This window comes from Phaseolus vulgaris, chromosome 4 (assembly GCF_000499845.2).
Source record: "Phaseolus vulgaris cultivar G19833 chromosome 4, P. vulgaris v2.0, whole genome shotgun sequence".
Lineage (NCBI taxonomy): Eukaryota > Viridiplantae > Streptophyta > Magnoliopsida > Fabales > Fabaceae > Phaseolus > Phaseolus vulgaris.
Genome location: NC_023756.2, coordinates 610,365 through 634,027, shown reverse-complemented (window position 1 = coordinate 634,027; position 23,663 = coordinate 610,365). Strand labels below are relative to the sequence as shown.

At 35.2% G+C, this 23,663-nt stretch overlaps 1 protein-coding gene and 1 long non-coding RNA gene across 2 annotated transcripts in view; both read left to right on the top strand.

Annotated features, from left to right (window-relative positions):
* Window positions 1-23,663, top strand: part of LOC137836683 (uncharacterized) — a 68,464-nt gene that overhangs the window by 23,027 nt on the left and 21,774 nt on the right. The window lies entirely within an intron of this gene.
* On the top strand, window positions 11,047-15,793 carry LOC137836680 (putative disease resistance RPP13-like protein 1). The gene is made up of 2 exons (XM_068645367.1): window positions 11,047-14,677; window positions 15,536-15,793. Exon 1 carries the CDS (start codon window positions 11,269-11,271, stop codon window positions 14,614-14,616), a length of 3,348 nt encoding a protein of 1,115 aa, XP_068501468.1. The 5' UTR covers window positions 11,047-11,268; the 3' UTR covers window positions 14,617-14,677; window positions 15,536-15,793.

The following is a 23,663-nucleotide window of genomic DNA, read 5'->3' as shown; positions in this document are numbered from 1 at the left end:
AGGTTGTAATTTTATAAATTGAGACTGTAATCACATTTGTAAATTATCTCAAAAAATATATTTTATTTATTTCTTTCAACTTGGTATCAGAGCTCCTGATCTTGGAGACTATGTTTCTGCAATCTTTTTTTTAGCATCCTTCATTGTTGAAGTTATTTTTCTGGACATCCTTCATTGCTGCAATTATTTTTCTGAACAGCCTTCATTGTTACAATTCTTTTTTTTTTTTTGCAGCTTTAATTGCTGCAAACTTTTTTTCCTTCCCTTTTCTCCATTGACCACCACCTTGCACCATTGAACTTTACTGCCACCGCCATTGACTGCCGAAAACTTGAAGGGTAGAGAGGCACTAGATAGCAAAGCTAAACCTATCTCAATAATATGTATATGTTTTCTTTCATTTTTCTAATGTATGTGAGGGCAGATTAACCTATGATGTATTCTGTTATTATTTAGTTATGATGCAAGAGCAAGAAATTCTTTAACATAATCTGTTTGTAAGCTTTTTAAAGTGTAATCAGTTTGTTATTAGCAAAAAGTTTAAAACCAAAAAAAACAAAGAGAACCTAATACTTAGACGATATGAATTTAAACCACTTTAAAAAAAATTGAGTAATACCGAGATCCATTAGACTAATTGTATGGAAAAAAAAACTCCATATATCAACAAAAACAAACTCAAAATGACAAAAATAAATAATTTCAGAATTATGAAAAAGCAATTGATGATATTTAGAAACAATCATCTTAAAAAAAAAATAGAGCTTTTAATACATGGAACTTTGCACAGTTTCATTATTCTAGTGGTCACAGTATTATAGTAGGATGACCAAGGCGATTATGCCAAACTTTTAAAAATATTCTTCAACATTTTTATAGTAACTTCTTCCAAAAATTTGTCAAAATGCAAAATGTTTTAAGGTGCTGGTAAAATCTTTTTATATCTTTAATATCGCCATAAATAGAACACTATATTTCCACTACCAAAAACATATCCTATTTATTTAAGAATAAATATCCAGCTTTATAAGACCTTTAAGTATCCCACCATCTTATTTCATTCTGTCCCTATATACACAAGTTCTAGAAAAAAACCTCATACGTTACAAACAGTAACTAATTAAGCTACCCTGGAAATTCATAATCAAAGTATAAATATTATAAAATAAAATCCAACAACATACATTAAGAAACAAATCGGATCATTAACAAAAAAAACGTAGACATTATAAGATGAGTAATTTTTTTTAATAAACTCAAACAAAGTTATCAATATTACAAAATACCCTAAAATCACGAAACTATATAATTAATTACTAAAGCAAACAAAAACTTGTTTGCATATATAGTATTTTAATCACACTATTACACATTGAAGACACCACAGCAATATTCAAATAATGTTAAAAGATAACATTATTCAATAACTTAGAAGATAATCTTAAATTGTAGCTAACAACCACCACTATTCTTCCAAGATCGCATATCAAAATTTCATCCAAATTTCATATCTAATTACTATCCACCTCAAAAATGAAAGTGAAGTCAAATTGTCTTTAGGATGTTGTTCCAAAACAATTTGTTAATAAGAATAATAAACCTTTATGTTTATTATTCTAACACCTTTTAATACCGGTTATTAGATGAATCTTAATGAATAAGATTAATGAATTAGTAAGTAATATGTATTTCTTATATTTTATTTGGTATTAATACGAAATCATGTTAATCATATATTACACAATTTTTTTACATTAATAATTCAGTGTCTATATTTTCATTATGAAAAAATTATAATACAGTATTACGAAACATTGGAAAGTAAATAAAAAGAGTTGAAAGACCGTAGTGTATTATTGTTAGGTGGTAGAAGAAGAACACAAGATCTCAGAAGACCATTAGACTATTTTGATTCAACATTTTTATTATTCGTCACCTATTTTTTTATGTGCACCTCCTAGAAGTAACGAAGGTTTCAAAATTGCCAGGAACTATCGAGAATAACAGGGCTTCGAAACCGCTGGGAATTACAGGAGTTTCAAAACAGTTGGAAAATAAGAGGGTTTCGAAATCGCCAGGAATTACAGAGGTTTCAAAACCGTCGAAAATTACGGGAGTTTCTAAACCGTCGGGAAATAACGGAGTTTCAAAACCACCAGAAAGTAATTATTTTTCAGGATTCGTAAAAATCGTCAATAATTCATTATCGACGCTGGATATTCTAGGGACATAGTAAACTGCGAGTAATGCAATTTACGGGGGTTAAAACCGTCGGAAAGGAAAAAAATAACCCCACTAAATTTTTTTTTTGTAGTGAGAGTAGCACATGTTATATTTAAACTGATGTGATGATATTTATTAAAGAAGGCTCAACTAAGTTTTTCATGAATCAATTACTTTTATTTTATTCTTATTTTCGTGCAAAATTATTTCATTGTTCTGATGAAATTAAATTCCAACCAAATCTGGATACATGTGCTCCCAGTGGAAGCATGTGCTCCCAGTGGAAGCATGTGCTCCCAGTGGTCTATATTGGCTAGTAACCCTTTTGTTCTTGTGTGTGCTGCTACCCTATTTCTCCTATAGGTCTTTCCAAAGAGGGTTTCTACCAATGTACCATGATATTATACAGAGAGAACAAGTAGAAGGGATTGAAATTAGGTTATCATCAGATGATGAGTTACCTAAACAGGTCCAGGGAAAACTAATACACCTCAGAGAAAGATTGAAGCAAAGGGAGTTGTGAAATGTAAATGCTTCTAAACATACATTCTTAGACCTTGGAATTGTATTTGATTTCTTCCTGAGTTGGGAGGTGGCATTGAAGTTGTGAGCATTGCAAATAAATGTAACACTACTGCCCATTAGAAAAACAACTTTATACTCAATTGGTTCAGTAGTGTGAGTTATTGAAAACCTTCTGCTACTTGTGTTCAATTCCTACCATTAGAAAAAAAAATCATATTTAGCCCTCAGTAAGATAAAACTCAACTTGATATTTTCTAAATTATTTGATTCATACACTGCTAGTTAGTTCATTTAATGCATGACTTCAACTAAATAATATAAATACCTGGGATTAGAAATATCTTAACTTTATTTACTAATTTAAAGCATCTTTTATACGATACTTTGGCAATATGATTGTAGTCTTTGTCAGATAATTAACAAATATTCCAACACTGAAATTCAGCTTTTTGTTTTATAGATATAGAGTGAGTTTGGTTCTGGTGCTGTGGAATAGGTGACATGCTATCAGGCTTTGATGGGATGTGGGGAAAAGTTCCATATCACTGGTATCAATTCTTGGAGTATGATTTATATATCTCTTAGGCAACTTGACTTAATGTCAAATGGTGTAAGATTCTATACCTCATTTGGTAATTAATTAGAATAAACTGATGAGCCTTGAAATTTTCTTAAAAAAGGGTCCAATGTGCAAGGCCACACATCCATCCATTTCAGTGCCAAACCCACACAAAGCCTTCTTCACTTCAACTAATCGCTCTAGACATCTTCTATCAAGTTGTTTCTGCAAAACTTTGTCTGAAGGTACAAAATTTTATTAATTATTAAAATTGCTTCTGTCTGAATTAAAGAATATTTCCTCTATATAAAATGTTAATTTCAGAAGCAATTTAGAAACATGAATGGAAACTGCAGTGGGCATAAGGGACACTCTGTATCTAAGGAACCTGTAATTGGAATTTAAAAGGCGTATGTTTAAGATTGTATAGCTCAGCAGGCATGTGTTAATTACAATAAACTGATGAGCCTTGAAATTTTCTTTAGCCAGACCTCCCTGTGTCGAACATTTTCCATGATATGGTAGAGGTTCTGAAAGTAGGAATTAGAATATACATTAATGGCAGAGACATGTGCTTTATCATTCATCAACTACATCACTCACTCACCATACTCAATTCAGAATGTCCAACCCCATTGCAGAATCTCCTTTAATCAATATGGCTCAACACATTTGTTATCTAAATATGCAGCTTGCTGCGAAAGCAATTAACATTGTGAAGCTTTAGCACTGCAATTTAATGGGAAAAATCTAAACATGAAGCTCTATAAAATTTGTATGCTGATGTATTTATGATGGATACATTCATTCTTTCTTGAATTTTAAGTTAATGGAACAATGTGCTTATGCTTTGTTTCTACCTTATTTCTTCCACAGGTCTTCCAAAGTTGGTTTGTAGCAGTGTACCATGATATTTATTATACAGAGAAAATAAGTACAAGGGCGTGTACCAAACACCATCCATCTCCCTACTCAAGCTTAGATATGAGTTCCAGAGGATGAAGAGCAAACTTGTGCCAAGATTGTTGGAGAAAGTGAGTGTTAGAGTTTCTGAGTGTGCTCTCTTCTTTTGTTTTATTTCATTCTCAAACAAATCTGATTCTTCCAATAAAAAACCATGTCTCTCCTGTTTTATTTCACATCCTTGTAATCTCTCTTCCCATTCAAAAATAAGAGTTAATTATATTTTACTACTTTATTACCTCTCCTCTACAATCTGGAGATCCTCCTGCAACAGAAAAACTCTTGCTCTGCACTAAAAGTTTAAAGACTCTGAACAGCAACAACAAAGTTACAGAAGTGTAAATTTTCTTGTTCACCAAGTATTGTCTTGTATAGTTGGAGATAAAAAGTGATTATTGGGAGCCAACACCTCCTCTCTACAAATCTTGTATATTCAAAGAGAGGATTTAGAATCTTTTACCAATAAAGATTTTCTTTCACTCCCTCTTACTTTGCTAAATGCATGTGATTGTGAATGCACAGTACAAAATATATTTGTACAAGAAGAAATCTATCGTATGGAAGAGTTTCATTAATTTTTTAATCATACACTTTATATATAGCATAACTTTCTTACATATAAACCAAATACAAAATTTCTATCATGAGATTCAAATATTAACATTATTTTCATTTTAAAAGCAACATTTTATATCTAACTGATAAGAAAATTATTATTTTTATTTAAATAATATATTAAAATTAGAAATACTCAAAAAATTCCTAAAATTTATTCAAGTGATCAATATTTTTTCTACAAGTTGATACTAGAGCTAGAATACTTGATTTTGTGGAAAAAAAACAAAGTACTATTTTGCGTTCTTCGTCCGAAACTGAATATCGAGCTCTTGCTACCACTGCATAGTGAAATCCAATAGCTCATTTTTCTTCTGCAAGATCTTCAGATCAATATTCAACAAAATGCCCATCTGTTCTGCGATAATCAAGTTGTCCGACACATTGCTTCAAATCTTATTTTTCTCAAACACATTAAACATATCGAAATAGAGTGTCACGTCATTAGAGATAAACTACAATCTGAATTATTTCATCTTCTCCCTTTCAAGAGTTCTGAGCAACATGTTGACATTGTCACCAAGGTCCTTGATCAATCCATATTCGGTAGATGGTTTCCAAGCTTGGGTTGAAAAATTATCAACCTCCACATGAATACATATGTCAAATACAAAATATTTTATGGCCAAATTAATACCTAATTACTACCAACCAGAAAACATAATACTAAATCGGTATTAAGTCCCACTGTAGAGTTAGTCAATGAAACAATATTAGAAAAAAAAAGATTGTGTCAATTTTTAAATGAAAGTAAAACCAATTTGAGATCTTTCAAAACAATAAAATAAAATTATGTCGAGACTATGAATCTTGACGGAGAAACTAATCTGAAATTAAAGCATGCTTTGGAGGTGACAACTCATCTTCATGATGAAAAATCTCTCCAAAAGTTCAGGGCTATGGTTAAATGTGAGGATCCTAATGAAAATTTGTACTCATTTATTGGAACTTTTCAACATAATGGTTAAGAGATTCTAAGTTGAAAAACACTGATTTTATCTATGGCATATCATTGCACGAATTGAATGATCTCATGAGTCTATATACTGATGAGTGAAGGATTATCTGCAATATCTGAGTCTCACCTATCTGTCACCTCTCCACTCTCACACTCTTTTATTTTCCTTTGTCTGCAACTTCAACACCTGCTAATTCTGCACAATATCTCTCTATCTTTTCGATTACAATCTTCTTTGTTTCAGACACTAATCCTATAATTTTCAATTACCTTTTTTCCACACTTTGTTTTACACCATCCCCTTTTATATCTGGAGGTGGTAGAACACACTCATAAGTCTCCACTTAATATATTACTTTTACAAATAGAAAGAAAGAAAATAGAACAAAACTATTAAACTAAAAATTATATATCTCCCTATTCATTCATAAGTCTCATATTTATAGATTTTTTTAGCTTGAGCACTAGATTGAGCTAGGACATTTTTGCTCCTTCCTTCAGTGTCCACTGGGACGTTTTAGGGATGAATTGTGGTCTATTTCATAATTCTATTAGTCTTGTTTGCATAGTATTTTAAGCACACTATTATACATAGAACAACAAACACCACAACATTATTCAAATAATTGCAAAATTACAGTTACCTTATGAAATAAATGTAGAATAACCAACAAAGTACATCAATTCACAACGTCACTGTATTCTTCTAAAATCACATATCAAAATATCATCCAAATTTAATACGTAACTACAATAATACCAAATCAATGTTAAGTCCCACTTAAAGTTAGTCAATGAAACAATATTAAAATATCTTTTCTGACTAATTTTAAATAAAAGTAAAACTAATTTGAGACCTTTCATAAATAATAAAAGTATAAATAAAGAGATAAAAATTACCATTGAACCAAATTAAAAAAATGATAAATAAAGAGACAAAGAAAGACAGATAAACCAAATTAAGTGAATAAAGAAAGGATGGGAATTAGTACATCAACTAACTTTGCATGAATATAATATAATTGTTACATAAAAGATATTATTTCGAGTCAGATATTATCATTATTGCATTGTTCGTTCCTCTTCCCGCCCTACTTTCATTCATCACAACCGTTGAATGAATATCCAACAGCTCACATTTTATATTGGTTGAGTTCCCATTAAACAAAAACATGTTCTAAAGTGAAGTCATCCTTTCTAACTACTCTTTTCATTCATCACTATACCATTCATTCCTGCACTCAATCCATTTCACTTCATTTCCAACTCCTTCCTACCATGGCAGCTGAACTTGTTGGTGGTGCTCTTCTTTCCGCCTTTCTTCAGGTTGTATTCCACAGGCTCGCTTCTCCTCAACTTCTAGACTTCTTTCGTGGAAGAAAACTTGATGAGAAACTGCTCCCCAATTTGAACATCATGCTGCATTCCATCAATGCTCTCGCTGATGATGCTGAACTAAAGCAGTTCACAAATCCAGACGTCAAAGCATGGCTTCTTGCTGTCAAAGAGGCTGTCTTTGATGCAGAGGATCTGTTGGGTGAAATAGACTATGAATTCACCAGATGCCAAGTCCACGCTCAATCCCAATCTCAAACCTTTAATTACAAGGTATCAAATTTCTTCAACTCTACTTTCGCTTCATTTAACAAGAAAATTGAATCAAAGATGAAAGAAGTCATGGAGAAACTAGAATATCTTGCAAAACAAAAGGATGCTCTTCGTTTGAACGAGGGTACTTATTCTGGTGATGATGGATCAGGTAGTAACGCTTCACAGAAATTGCCATCATCTTCTTTGGTGGGTGAAAGTGTTATTTATGGCAGAGATGCTGACAAAGATATAATCATTAATTGGCTCACATCTGAAACCGACAATCCTAACCAGTCATCAATACTTTCTATTGTGGGAATGGGTGGGTTGGGTAAGACCACACTCGCCCAACATGTGTACAATGACCCAAAGATGGAAGATGCAAAATTTGATATCAAAGCATGGGTCTGTGTTTCTGATCATTTTCATGTTTTGACCGTGACAAGAACAATTCTTGAGGCAATCACAAATCAAAAAGATGACAGGGGGAACCTAGAAATGGTTCACAAAAAACTGAAAGAAAAATTGTCAGGAAAGAAATTTCTTCTTGTTTTGGATGATGTTTGGAACGAAAGACCAGCAGAATGGGAAGTTGTGCGAACTCCTCTTAGTTGTGGAGCTCCAGAAAGTAGAATTCTTGTCACAACTCGTGGTGAGAAAGTTGCTTCTAGCATGAGGTCTGAAGTGCATCTTCTAAAGCAATTAGGAGACGATGAATGCTGGAAAGTTTTTGAAAATCATGCATTAAAAGATGGTGATCTTGAATTGAATGATGAGTTAATGAAGGTTGGTAGAAGGATAGTTGAGAAGTGCAAGGGATTACCTCTAGCTTTGAAAACAATTGGATGTCTTTACGCACAAAGTCATCCATTTCAGATTGGAAGAACATATTGGAAAGTGACATATGGGAGTTACCAAAAGAACACAGTGAAATTATCCCTGCGTTATTTTTGAGCTATCGCTATCTTCCTTCTCATCTTAAAAGGTGCTTTACTTATTGTGCCTTATTCCCCAAAGATTATAAGTTTGTGAAGAAGGAGTTAATTTTTTTGTGGATGGCCCAAAATTTTCTACAGAGTTCACAACAGATTAGACATCCAGAAGAAGTTGGTGAAGAGTACTTCAATGATCTATTGTCAAGGTCTTTTTTCCAACAATCAGGTGGCGGGAGATGTTTCCTTATGCATGACCTTCTGAATGATTTGGCAAAATATGTTTGTACAGATTTCTGTTTCAGGTTGAAATTTGATAAAGTTCGATGTATACCAAAAACAACCCGTCATTTTTCATTTGAATTCAGTGACGTCAAAAGTTTTGATGGTTTTGAGAGTTTGACTGATGCTAAAAGACTTCGTTCATTTCTTTCTATCTCAAAATATTGGGGAGCTCGATGGCATTTCTAGATTTCGATACATAACTTGTTTTCCAAAATTAAGTTTATACGCGTGTTATCTTTCCGTGGTTGTTTTGACCTTAGAGAGGTCCCAGATTCTGTAGGTGATCTTAAACATCTCCATTCGTTAGATCTTTCGTGGTGTACTAAGATAAAAAAGATACCTGACTCGATATGTTTGCTTTATAACTTACTAATTTTGAAGTTGAACCATTGTTTCAAGTTGGAGGAATTGCCCATAAATTTGCATAAACTTACCAAATTGCGTTGCCTAGAATTTAAAGGTACAAGAGTGTCAAAGATGCCAATGCATTTTGGAGAATTGAAGAATCTTCAAGTACTAAATCCGATTTTAGTGGATAGAAATAGTGAGCTAATTACTAAGCAACTGGGTGCATTAGGAGGACTCAATCTTTATGGAAGAAAGCTATCAATCAAAGAAGTGCAGAATATTTCCAATCCTTTGGATGCATTAGAAGCAAATATGAAAGATAGACACCTTGTAGACCTAGAATTAGAATGGAAGTCGGACCACATCGCTGATGATCCAAGGAAAGAAAAGGAAGTACTTCAGAATCTACAACCTTCCAATCAGTTGGAGAGTTTGTCAATCACGAACTACAGTGGTACAAAATTTCCAAGTTGGGTATTGATAATTCGTTATCAAATCTGGTGTGCTTAGTGTTGCAGCACTGTAAATACTGTCTATGTTTGCCTCCCCTTGGACTTTTGTCATCACTGAAGACCCTTGAGATTAGACGGCTTGATGGAATAGTGAGCATTGGTGCTGAATTTTATGGGAGCAACTCCTCCTTTGCATCCTTAGAGAGACTGGCATTCTACGATATGAAGGAATGGGAAGAATGGGAGTGTAAAACTACTTCTTTTCCACGTCTTCAAGAGCTTTATGTGTTTAAATGTCCGAAACTGAAACTAAATAATTGGTAGATAAAACATTGGTTGCTAATTAGATACAAATTTAGAAACTATTTAACAATAATAGAAAATAATATAAACTAATTTCGAAACCAATTTTTGTTTTAGTTTCTAAAATGGTGTCTAATTTAGTTATTATTGCAACTAATTATTTTGGTTTCTAAAAATTGGTTTCTATTTGGTGATTTTCTTGTAATGTATTGGCTAGTAACCCTTTTGTTCTTGTGTGTGCTGCTACCCTATTTCTCCTATAGGTCTTTCCAAAGAGGGTTTCTACCAATGTACCATGATATTATACAGAGAGAACAAGTAGAAGGGATTGAAATTGGGTTATCATCAGATGATGAGTTACCTAAACAGGTCCAGGGAAAACTAATACACCTCAGAGAAAAATTGAAGCAAAGGAAGTTGTGAAATGTAAATGCTTCTAAACATACATTCTTAGACCTTGGAATTGTATTTGATTTCTTCCTGAGTTGGGAGGTGGCATTGAAGTTGTGAGCATTGCAAATAACTTTTAATTTTTTTTCTTTTCCTCCTTGGATTTCCATTTGTTTATGAAATTAGGAGAGGAGAATTTGTGTAGCAGTCACTCGATGTAGATTAGCTGCGTAAAGCTTGAGTATTTGTTGCACCTAAAATGGTCCTTGTATTTGTTAATGGAAGAAGCAATAGATGTTTTACAATATACTTGTGTGTGTGAGTGAAGTTCATGATATTAATGTCAACTACAACACTATAATAATAGTTCAATATTAGTATTAGTCTGAGGCTATAAAATTCTATAACTTAAAAAAATTCATTACCAATGCTCACTATTCCATCAAAAGCCCTGTAATTTGTAGGATCTTCAGAGATGAAAAAAATTCCAAAGGGAAGGTAAATATAGTCTTCCAACTATAAGAACACCAGATTTAATACCGAATTTGTATTGATCTGTAAGCCATTAAAGTCATTAAAGGGCCTTTTCTGATTAAAAAAAAGTCATAAATGTCTAGTAATAATAAAATTGAATTATAAATTATAAATAAAGAGATAAAAATCACTATTAAACTAAATTAAGTGAATAAAGAAAGGTTGTAGAAAAGATATTGCTTTTTATATTTTCAAGTCAGAATATTATTTATTGTCACACATCCATTAATGGATTACAACTGTGAACACTTTTCTTATCAGAAAGACTCAATAGTTATTGCTTAACTTGGGCCCACAGCCCACTCTCTCCATATCAGGATCTCAAACTTTCACCACAACTGTTAAATGAATATCAAACAGCTCCCATTTTATATTGCGGAACAAAGCTGACAAAGTTTGCGTTCGTTATCGGAAAAAGACTTAAAAGTTATTGGTTGAGTAGCCATCAAAGAAAAAGATGTTCCACTCTCCTTAAAGTGACTCATTCTTCTTCGTAAAATAGCTAACCACTCATTTCATCACTATAGCAATCTATGCACTTCATCCATTTCAAATCACACACTTCCATTCACTCCATTCCCAACTCCTACCATGGCAGCAGAACTTGTTGGTGGTGCTCTTCTTTCGGCCTTTCTTCAGGTTTCATTCGACAAGCTCGCTTCTGCTCAACTTCTGGACTTCTTTCGTGGAAGAAAACTTGATGAGAAGCTCCTCGGTAATTTGAACATCATGCTGCACTCCATCAACGCTCTAGCTGATGATGCTGAACTAAAGCAGTTCACAGATCCACACGTCAAAGCATGGCTTTTTGCTGTCAAAGAGGCTGTCTTTGATGCAGAGGATCTTTTGGGTGAAATAGACTATGAACTCACCAGATGCCAAGTCCAAGCTCAATACGAACCTCAAACCTTTACTTACAAGGTATCAAATTTCTTCAACTCTACTTTCACTTCATTTAACAAGAAAATTGAATCAGAGATGAAAGAAGTCCTGGAGAAACTAGAATATCTTGCAAACCAAAAGGGTGCTCTTGGTTTGAAGGAGTGTACTTATTCTGGTGATGGATCAGGTAGTAAAGTGCCATCATCTTCTTTGGTGGCTGAAAGTGTTATTTATGGCAGAGATGCTGACAAAGATATAATCATTAATTGGCTCACATCTGAAACTGACAATCCTAACCAGCCACCAATACTTTCCATTGTGGGCATGGGTGGGTTGGGTAAGACCACCCTAGCCCAGCATGTGTACAGTGATCCTAAGATGGAAGATGCAAAATTTGATATCAAAGCATGGGTTTGTGTTTCTGATCATTTTCATGTTTTGACCGTGACAAGAACAATTCTTGAGGCAATCACAAATCAAAATGATGACAATGGGAACCTAGAAATGGTTCACAAAAAACTGAAAGAAAAATTGTTAGGAAAGAGATTTCTTCTTGTTTTGGATGATGTTTGGAACGAAAGACCAACAGAATGGGAAGCTGTGCGAACTCCTCTTAGGTACGGGGCTCCAGGAAGTAGAATTCTTGTCACAACTCGCAGTGAGAAAGTTGCTTCTAGCATGAGGTCTGAAGTGCATCTTCTAAAGCAATTAGGAAAGGATGAATGCTGGAAAGTTTTTGAAAATCATGCATTAAAAGATGGTGATCTTGAATTGAATGATGAGTTAATGAAGGTTGGTAGAAGAATAGTTAAGAAGTGCAAGGGATTACCTCTAGCTCTCAAAACAATTGGATGTCTTTTGAGCACAAAGTCATCCATTTCAGATTGGAAGAACATATTGGTAAGTGACATATGGGAGTTACCAAAAGAACACAGTGAAATTATTCCTGCGTTATTTTTGAGCTATCGCCATCTTCCTTCTCATCTTAAAAGGTGCTTTGCTTGTTGTGCCTTATTCCCCAAAGATTATTTGTTTGTGAAGGAGGAGTTAATTTTTTTGTGGATGGCCCAAAATTTTCTACTGAGTCCACAACATATTAGAGATCCAGAAGAAATTGGTGAAGAGTACTTCAATGATCTACTGTCAAGGTGTTTTTTTAACCAATCAAGCTTCGTAGGGCGTTTCGTCATGCATGACCTTCTGAATGATTTGGCAAAATATGTATGTGCGGATTTCTGTTTCAGGTTGAAATATGATAAACGCCAATGTATACCGAAAACAACCCGTCATTTTTCATTTAAATTCCGTGACGTGAAAAGTTTTGATGGTTTTGAGAGTTTAACTGATGCTAAAAGACTTCGTTCATTTCTTCCTATCTCAGAAACTTGGGTAGCTTGGTGGCATTTCAAGATTTCGATACATGATTTGTTTTCCAAGATTAAGTTTATACGCATGTTATCTTTTAGTGGTTGTTCATTCCTTAGAGAGGTCCCGGATTCTGTAGGTGATCTTAAACATCTCCATTCGTTAGATCTTTCGTGGTGTACTAAGATAAAAAAGATACCTGACTCGATATGTTTGCTCTATAACTTACTAATATTGAAGTTGAGCTTTTGTTCAATGTTGGAGGAGTTTCCCTTAAATTTGCATAAGCTTACCAAATTGCGTTGCCTGGGATTTGAAGATACAAAAGTGAGAAAGATGCCAATGCATTTTGGAGAATTGAAGAATCTTCAAGTACTAAGTATGTTTTTCGTGGATAAAAACAGTGAGCTAAGTACTAAGCAACTGGGCGAATTGGGAGGACTCAATCTTCATGGAAGGCTATCAATCAATGACGTGCAGAATATTGGGAATCCTTTGGATGCATTAAAAGCAAATTTGAAAGATAAACGTCTTGTGGAGCTAGTATTACAATGGAAGTGGAACCACGTCACTGATGATCCAAAGAAAGAAAAGGAAGTACTTCAGAATCTACAACCTTCCAATCACTTGGAGACTTTGTCAATCTTGAACTACAATGGTACAGAATTCCCAAGTTGGGAATTCGATAATTCGTTATCAAATCTGGTGTTCTTAAAGTTGGCGAACTGTAAATACTGCCTATGTTTGCCTCCCCTTGGACTTTTGTCATCACTGAAGACCCTTAAAATTAGTGGGCTTGATGGAATAGTGAGCATTGGTGCTGAATTTTATGGGAGCAACTCTTCGTTTGCATCCTTGGAGAGGCTGATATTCTCCAATATGAAGGAATGGGAAGAATGGGAGTGTAAAACTACTTATTTTCCACGTCTTGAATGGCTTTATGTGGGTGGATGTGCGAAACTGAAAGGTACGAAAGTAGTTGTTAGTGATGAGCTCAGAATTAGCGGAAACAGTATGGACACATCGCATACTGATGGAGGCAGCGACTCTCTTACAATCTTTCCACTACATTTCTTTCCAAAGCTCCGTTCTCTTCAACTGAAATGGTGCCACCACATAGAAAGAATTTCACAGGAGTACGCTCATAATCATCTCATAGAAATAAGAATTTTTTATTGCCTTCAATTTAAATCATTCCTGTTTCCCAAACCCATGCAAATCCTGTTTCCGTCTCTTACCAAGCTGGAGATAACTGTGTGTCCACAAGTGGAGTTGTTCCCAGATGGAGGTTTGCCATTAAATATAAAACATATTTCTCTTTCATCTTTAAAAGTTATCGCCTCCTTGAGAGACAACTTGGATCCCAACACATCTCTTCAAACCTTGTCTATTGAAAATTTGGAGGTGGAGTGTTTTCCCGATGAAGTTTTGCTGCCACGCTCTCTCACCTCTCTACAAGTCCGTTGGTGTCCAAATCTTAAAAAGATGCACTACAAGGGTCTCTGCCACCTCTCCTCTCTCTCACTTGATCTTTGTCTCAGCCTTGAATGCTTACCAGCGGAGGGTCTCCCCAAATCCATCTCTTCTCTTAAAATCTTGATTTGTCCATTGCTGGGGAAGCGTTGTCGGAATCCAGATGGCGAAGACTGGGGAAAGATTGCTCACATCCAAAAACTGGATATTCGATCATAAGATGAGTCAGAAGTTCAAAATTAGGCGTGCACCTATTTGAATTTGTCTGGCACTTCAACAGGTTAGAATTCTCCACAATATCTTTGTACCTTTTGGATTACCATTTTCTTAGTTGCAAACGGTAACCCTATAATTGCCATTTTTCAAAGAAGAGCAGCACATGATATACTTGAACTCAACTACGTTTTTCATGAATCAATTACTTTTATTTTACTCTTATTTTCGTGCAAAATTATTTCAATTTTTCTGTTGAAATTAAATTCCAACCGAATGTGTTTCCTAATTTTAGAATACTACGAAAATCGTGAAGGTGGTTTGGCATTTGGCATCCATTCCGAACAGAGTATTCTGTGTTCTTATTTCATGCTACTACAGTTTCTGACAAAAAAAATGAACTTAAACTTAATAAGAGATCACTGGAACTAAATGATCCAAAAAAAATGAAGTTATGGGTTTTGAGTGGAGGAAAGATGAATGGAAACTGCAGTGGACATAAAGGACATTCTGTATCTAAGGAACTTATTAAAAAGGTCTTTGATATTTCATCAAGATTTTTAGGTATTAAAATAAGTCTTATGGTGTTCAATGAAGACTGAGTTTGATAGGATTTTGGGAAAAGTTCCAAATCTCTGAGTGTATTCAATTCAAGCTGTAGCTAGTCCAACTCCATTGCAGCATATTTGTTTATTTTAACACTTTTTTTTATCTAAATATGAAGCTAGCTGTGAATGCAAATAACATTGTGAAGCTTTAGAACTGCACTTTAATTGGAAAAATCTAAACATGCAGCTCTATAAAAAATTTGTATACTGATGTATTTATGATGGATGCACTCATTCTTTCTTGATTTTTAAGTTAATGATTTAAATGGAACAATGTGCTTATGCTTTTGTTTCTTTCTACCTTATTTCTTCCACAGCTCTTCCAAAGTTGGTGTGTACCAGTGTACCATGATATTATACAGAGGAAATAAGTATGAAATTGGGTTGTGATGAGGAGTTCCTATACAACCCTTAATTCTTAGAATGGAGTTTTGAAATACTTTAAACATTAATTCTTAGAACATTGTAGATTGGAAAGTGGATTTCTGAACCAAACTCTTTTGTTGAACCTCTTAGTGGGTCTATTTCATTCTAAACTTGTCTTTGAAGGAATAAAATAGAACCCACTTTTCTTATTTGTATGTTACTGTTTCAATTATATTTGTTGTCCATCAATGCTCTCACTCATCATGCAGACCAAAAGCATTTCACAATTATTTCCTTTCCTAAAATATGAGAAATTTTGAAATCCATGCGAACACATAACTGCATACACTAGACAAAAAATCATGAAATATAAACGAATTTTAGAAACAAAAAATAATTAGGATAAATAAACACATGTATTTAATCTTTTTCTTAATTTTCTTATATTTTCTAACGACCTTGTACACTTTTTTTAATCTTCTTTTTTTCTAATGAATGTTTCTCAATTTGTTTCTAGTGTAGTTCAAAAGTTTCATTTTATGCATGCTTTTGAAAAAAAAAATCACTTACAAAGAAAATAAATCCTACTTTTATCAACGAATAGATATTACATTTTGCTTTTACATCTACCCTAACCTCTTTTAGGAAAATTTTAGTCAGAAATCTTTCTTTTTAAAATTTTTGCATTATATAATACCTAAAATCTACAATATTTTTACAAGGATTTAACATGCCGCGAATTCTCTTAAAAGAGAGGGACACCTTCGGGAACGCGAACAATGGAAAATTTAATATATCCTTTTATGAGGATAGACAAATTGTGACATCTGACATCTATTCATTACTTGGGTGTGATTGACATTTGACATCTATTCTTTACCTCGAGGAGGAATGCTGGGAAATGTTCTTAACAAGGTCAACGTAATATGAACTCAAAACAAAATTGCAGAAATTAGGGAAAAACTTCACAAATCTGGAAAGAGGATAGTTTTGGAGTGCAAGAAATTTCAGAATTTTTTTCCCAAAACAGTTTCTCATTGAAATTCTGTGTAACAATCCCAACAAAATTTGGGACCAAACGCAATAAATTTCAGCTCAAACGGATGAGAATTCAGTTAGAAAAAAAATAAAACAGTTTCACACAGAAACGAACATTCGTAAGATTCGTCCCACAAGATTGACAATAAATTTTTTAAACAAAATAAAAAATTATGAAGGTTCGTTTGTGTGTGAAACTGTTTGATATTTTCGTGGGTGAATACTCATCCGTTTGACCCAAAAATTTTCGCGTTTTGTCCCAAATTCAGAGCAGATTCTTACGTGGAATTTCAGGAAAAAAACTATTTCAGGAGAATTTTTCAGAAATTTTGTGCAAATCAAAGGCTATCCTCTACCAAAACTTGTGAAATGTCGCCCAATTTTCTACAATTTTATTCTGGTTCCGTATTGCGCTGAAAAAATTCACACAAGTACTTTCATATGTTGTTTGAACCCAGGTAAGGAGGCACGTCCATAAAAAAATCACAGAAGGAAGATACGGGGAAGAAAAGCCAGGACGTTTTGTTTTCGGAAAACCAGTTTTGTTCACTCTCAGTCTGGGACTTACTACGCCTTACTCCTTGGCTATTTTGGTCTGAAATTTTTACCACACCTTCGTCACTGTGTCTATTGAGTTTTGGCTGAGACTTGAGCACCAGATTCGTCCCACAAGATTGGCAATAAATTTTTTATTCATCACTGCCAGGGCTGAAAGGAAGGTTCGTTCGTGTGTGAAACTGTTTGATTTTTTTCGTGGGTGAATGCTCATCCGTTTGACTCGAAATTTTTCGCGTTTTATCCCAAACTAAGTGGAGATTCTTATGAGGAATTTCAGGACAAAACTATTTCGGGATATTTTTTCAGAAATTTTGTGCAAACTAAAGGCTATCCTTTACAAAAACTTGTGAAATTTCGCTCAACTTTCTGCAATTTTATTATGGGTCTGTATTGCACTGAAAAAAATTCTTACAAGTACTTTCATATGTTTTTTGCACCCATGTAACGCGGCACGTCCATAAACAAATCACAAAAGGAAGATACGGGGAAGAAAAGCTTGGACGTTTTGTTTTCGGAAAACCAATTTTGTTCACTCTCGGTCTAGGACTTATTACGCCTTACTCCTTGGGTATTTTGGTCTAAAATTTTCACCAGACGTTCGTCATTGTGTCTATTGAGTTTTTGCTGAGACTTGAGCTCCAGATTCGTCCCAAGAGATTGTCAATAAATTTTTTATTAATCACTGCCTCGGCTGAAAGGAAGGTTCATCTGTCTGATAAACTGTTTCATTTTTTTCATGGGTGAATACTCATCCGTTTGACCCGAAATTTGTCGCGTTTTGTCCCAAATTCAGTGGAGATTCTTACGTGAAATTTCCGGAAAAAACTATTTCAGGAGAATTTTTCAGAAATTTTATGCAAACTAAAGGCTATCCTCTACCAAAACTGGTAAAATTTTGCCCAACTTTCTGTAATTTTATTCTGGGTCCGTATTGCACTCAAAAAATTCACATAAGTACTTTCATATGTTGTTTGCACCCGGGTAAGGAGGCACGTCCATGAACAAATCACAGAAGGAAGATACGGGGAAGAAAAGCCTGGACGTTTTGTTTTCAGAAAACCAGTTTTGTTCACTCTCGGTCTGGGACTTACTACGCCATCGTCCTTGGGTATTTTGGTCTGAAATTTTTACCAGATGTTGGTCACTGTGTCTATTGAGGTTTTGCTGAGACTTGAGCTCCATATTTGTCCCACAAGATTGGCAATAATTTTTTATTAAACCACCGCAAGGGGTGACAGGAAGGTTTGTGTGTGTGTTAAGCTGTTTGATTCTTTTCGTGGGTGAATACTCATACGTTTGACCCGAAATTTGTCACGTTTAGTCCCAAATTCAGTGGAGATTCTTATGTGGAATTTCAGGAAAAAACTATTGCAGGAGAATTTTTCAGAAATTTTGTGCAAACCAAAGGTTATCCTCTACCAAATCTTGTGAAATTTCGCCCAACTTTCTGCAATCTTATTCTGGGTCTGTATTGCGCTGAAAAAATTCACACAAGTACTTCTATATGTTGTTTCCACCCAGGTAAGAAGACACGTCCATAAAAAAATCACAGAAGGAGGTTACGGGGAAGAAAAGCCAGGACGTGTTGTTTTCGGAGAACCAGTTTTGTTCACTCTCAGTCTGGGACTTACTACGCCTTTCTGCTTGGGTATTTTGGTCTGAAATTTTTACCAGACGTTCGTCACTGTGTCTATTGAGTTTTGGGTGAGACTTGAATTCCAAATTCGTCCCACAAGATAGGCAATAAATTTTTTATTCATCACTGCTAGGGATGAAAGGAAGGTTCGTTTGTGCGTGAAACTGTTTTATTCTTTTTGTTGGTGAATACTCATCCGTTTGACCCAAAATTTGTCGCGTTTCGTCCCTAACTCAGTGGATATTCTTACGTGGAAGTTCAGGAAAAAACTATTTCGGGAGAATTTTTCAGAAATTTTGTGCAAACCAAGGGTTATCCTCTACCAAAACTTGTGAAATTTTGTCCAACTTTCAGCAATTTTATTCTGGGTCCGTATTGCGCTGAAAAAATTCACACAAGTACTTTCATATGTTGTTTGCACCCAGGTAAGGAGGCACGTCCATAAAGAAATCACAGAAGCAAGATACTGGAACGAAAAGCCAGGACGTTTTGTTTTCGGAAAACCAATTTTGTTCGGTCTGGGACTTACTACGCCTTACTCCTTGGGTATTTTGGTCTAAAATCTTTACCAGACGTTCGTCACTATGTCTATTGAGTTTTGGCTGAGACTTGAGCTCCAGATTCGTCCCACAAGATTGGCAATAAATTTTTTATTCATTAGTGCCATGGCTGAAAGGAAGCTTTGTTTGTGTGTGAAACTGTTTGATTCTTTTCGCTGGTGAATACTCATCCGTTTGGTCCGAAATTTGTCGCGTTTTGTCCCAAATTCAGTGCAGATTCTTACGTGGAATTTCAGAAAAAAAAACTATTTCGGGAGAATTTTTCAGAAATTTTGTGCAAAACAAAAGGCTATCCTCTACCAAAACTTGTGAAATTTCGCCCAAATATTCTTCAATTTTATTCTGGGTCCGTATTGCGGTGAAAATATTCCCACAAGTATTTTCTTATGTTGTTTGCACCCAAGTAAGAAGGCACGTCCATTAACAAATCACAGAAGGAAGATACGGGAAAGAAAAGCCAGGACGCTTTCTTTTCAGAAAACCAGTTTTGTTCACTCTCGGTCTGAGACTTACTACGCCTTTATCATTGGGTATTTTGGTCTGAAATTTTTACCAGACGTCTGTCACTATGTCTATTGAGTTTTGGCTGAGACTTGAGCTCCAGATTCGTCCCACAAGATTGCAATAAATATTTTATTCATCACTGCGAGGGCTTAAAGGATGGTTCGTTAGTGTGTGAAACTGTTTGATTCTTTTCATGGGTGAATACTCATCCGTTTGGCCCGAAATTTGTTGCCTTTAGTCCCAAATTAAGTGGAGTTTCTTACGTTGAATTTCAGGAAAAAACTATTTCGGGAGAATATTTCAGAAATTTTGTGCAAATCAAAGGCTATCCTCTACCAAAAGTACTTTCATATGTTGTTTGCACCCAGGTAAGGAGGCACGTCCATTAACAAATCACAGAAGGAAGATACGGGGAAGAAAAGCCAGGACGTTTTGTTTACGGAAAACCAGTTTTGTTCACTATCGGTCTGGGACTTAAACGCCGTACTCCTTGGGTATTTTGGTCTGAAATTTTTACCAGACGTTCGTCACTGTGTCTATTGAGTTTTGGGTGAGACTTGAGCTCCAGATTCGTCCCACAAGATTGGCAATAAATTTTTTATTCATCACTGCCATTGCTGAAAGGAAGGTTTGTTTGTGTGTGACACTATGTGATTCTTTTCGTGGGTGAATACTCATCCGTTTGCCCAGAAATATATCGCGTTTTGTCCCAAATTCAGTGGAGATTGTTACGTGGAATTTTAGGAGAATACTATTTCGGGAGAATTTTTCAGAAATTTTGTGCAAACCAAAGGCTATGCTCTAGCAAAATTGGTGAAAATTCGCCAAACTTTTTGCAATTTTATTCTCGGTCTGTATTGCGCTGAAAAAATTCACACAAGTACTTTCATATGTTGTTTGCACCCAGGTAAGGAGGCACGTCCATAAAAAAATCACAGAAGGAAGATACGGCGAAGAAAAGCCAGGACGTTTTGTTTTCTAAAAACAAGTTTTGTTCACTCTCGGTCTAGGACTTACTACGCCTTACTCGTTGGGTGTTTTGGTCTGAAATTTTTACCATACGTTCGTCACTGTGTCTATTAAGTTTTGGCTGAGACTTGAGCTCCAAATTCGTCCCACAAGATAGGCAATAAATTTTTTATTCATCACTGCTAGGGTTGAAAGGAAGGTTCGTTTATTTGTGAAACTGTTTGACTATTTCCGTGGGTGAATACTCATCCGTTTGACCCAAAATTTGTCGCGTTTCGTCCCTAACTCAGTGGAGATTCTTACGTGGAAGTTCAGGAAAAAACTATTTTGGGAGAATTCTTCAGAAATTTTGTGCAAACCATAGGCTATGCTCTACCAAAACTTGTGAAATTTTGTCCAACTATCAGCAATTTTATTCTGGGTCCGTATTAAGCTGAAAAAATTCACACAAGTACTTTCATATGTTGTTTGCACCCAGGTAAGATTCGTCTGTGTGTGAAACTGTTTGATTCTTTTCGTGGGTGATACTCATCCGTTTAACCCGAAATTTGTCGCGTTTTTTCCCAAATTCAGTGCAGATTCTTACGTGGAATTTCAGAAAAAAAAACTATTTCCGGAGAATTTTTCAGAAATTTAATGCAAACCAAAGGCTATCCTCTACCAAAACTTGTGAAATTTCGCCCAAATCTTCTTCAATTTTATTCTGGGTTCGTATTGCCCTAAAAATATTCCCACAAGTATTTTCATATGTTGTTTGCACCCAGGTAAGGAGGCACGTCCATTAACAAATCACAGAAGGAAGATACGGGGAAGAAAAGCCAGGACGCTTTGTTTTCAGAAAACCAGTTTTGTTCACTCTCTGTCTAGGACTTACTACGCCTTACTCCTTGGGTATTTTGGTTTGAAATTTTTGCCAGACGTTCGTCACAGTGTCTATTGAGTTTTGGCTGAGACTTGAGTTCCAGATTCGTCCCACAAGATAGGCAATAAATTTTTTATTCATCACTGCTAGGGTTGAAAGGAAGGTTCGTTTATTTGTGAAACTGTTTGACTATTTTCGTGGGTGAATGCTCATCCGTATGACCCAGAATTTGTCGCGTTTTGTCCCTAACTCAATGGAGATTCTTACGTGGAAGTTCAGGAAAAAACTATTTCGGGAGAATTCTTCAGAAATTTTGTGCAAACCATAGGCTATGCTCTACCAAAACTTGTGAAATTTTGTCCAACTATCAGCAATTTTATTCTGGGTCCGTATTAAGCTGAAAAAATTCACACAAGTACTTTCATATGTTGTTTGCACCCAGGTAAGGAGGCACGTCCATAAACAAATCACAGAAGGAAGATACGGCAAAGAAAAGTCAGGACGTTTTGTTTTCGGAAAACCAATTTTGTTCACACTCGGTCTGGGACTTACTACGCCTTACTCCTTGGGTATTTTGGTCTAAAATTTTTACCAGACGTTCGTCACTATGTCTATTGAGTTTTGGCTGAGACTTGAGCTCCAGATTCGTCCCACAAGATTGGCAATAAATTTTTTATTCATAACTGTCAGGGCTGAAAGGAAGGTTCGTTTGTGTGTGAAACTGTTTGATTCTTTTCGCTGGTGAATAATACTTATCCGTTTGGTCCGAAATTTGTCGCGTTTTGTCCCAAATTCGGTGCAGATTGTTACGTGGAATTTCAAAAAAAAACTATTTCGGGAGATTTTTTCAGAAATTTAATGCAAACCAAAGGCTATCCTCTACCAAAACTTGTGAAATTTCGTCAAAATATTCTTCAATTTTATTCTGGGTTCGTATTGCCCTGAAAATATTCCCACAAGTATTTTCATATGTTGAGTGCACCCAGGTAAGGAGGCACATCCATTAACAAATCACAGAAGGAAGATACGGGGAAGAAAAGCCATGACGTTTTGTTTTCGGAAAACCAGTTTTGTTCACTCTCGGTCCTGGACTTACTACGCCTTTCTCCTTGGGTATTTTGGTCTGAAATTTTTACCATACGTTCGTCACTGTGTCTTTTGAGTTTTGGCTGAGACTTGAGTTCCAGATTCGTCCCACAAGATAGGCAATAATTTTTTTATTCATCACTGCCAGGGCTGAAAGGAAAGTTCGTTTGTGTGTGAAACTGTTTGACTATTTTAGTGGGTGAATACTCATCCGTGTGACCCAAAATTTGTCGCGTTTCGTCCCTAACTCAATGGAGATTCTTACGTGGAAGTTCAGGAAAAAACTATCTCATGAGAATTTTTCAGAAATTTTGTGCAAACCAAAGGCTATCCTCTACCAAAACTTGTGAAATTTCGCTTAACTTTCTGCAATTTTATTCTGTGTCTGTATTGCGCTGAAAAAATTCACACAAGTACTTTCATATGTTGTTTGCACCCAGGTAAGGAGGCACGTCCATAAAAAAATCACAGAAGGAAGATACGGGAAAGAAAAGTCAGGACATTTTGTTTTCGGAAAACCAGTTTTGTTCACTCTCGGTCTGGGACTTACTACACCCTACTCCTTAGGTATTTTGGTCTGAAATTTTTTCCAGACGTTCGTCACTGTGTCTATTGAGTTTTGGCTGAAACTTGAGTTCCAGATTCGTCCCACAAGATTGGCAATAAATTTTTTATTCATCACTGTCAGGGCTGAAAGGAAGATTCGTTTGTGTGTGAATCTGTTTGAATCTTTTCGTGGGTGAATGCTCATCCGTTTGACCCGAAATTTGTTGCATTTCGTCCCATATTCAGTGGAGATTCATACGTGGAATTTCAGGAAAAAATTATTTCGGGAGAATTTTTCAGAAACTTTGTGCATACCAAAG

Bases quoted from the DNA above. Each gene is read 5' to 3' on its own strand.
- LOC137836680 (XM_068645367.1), top strand. From the start codon at position 11,269: ATGGCAGCAGAACTTGTTGGTGGTGCTCTTCTTTCGGCCTTTCTTCAG.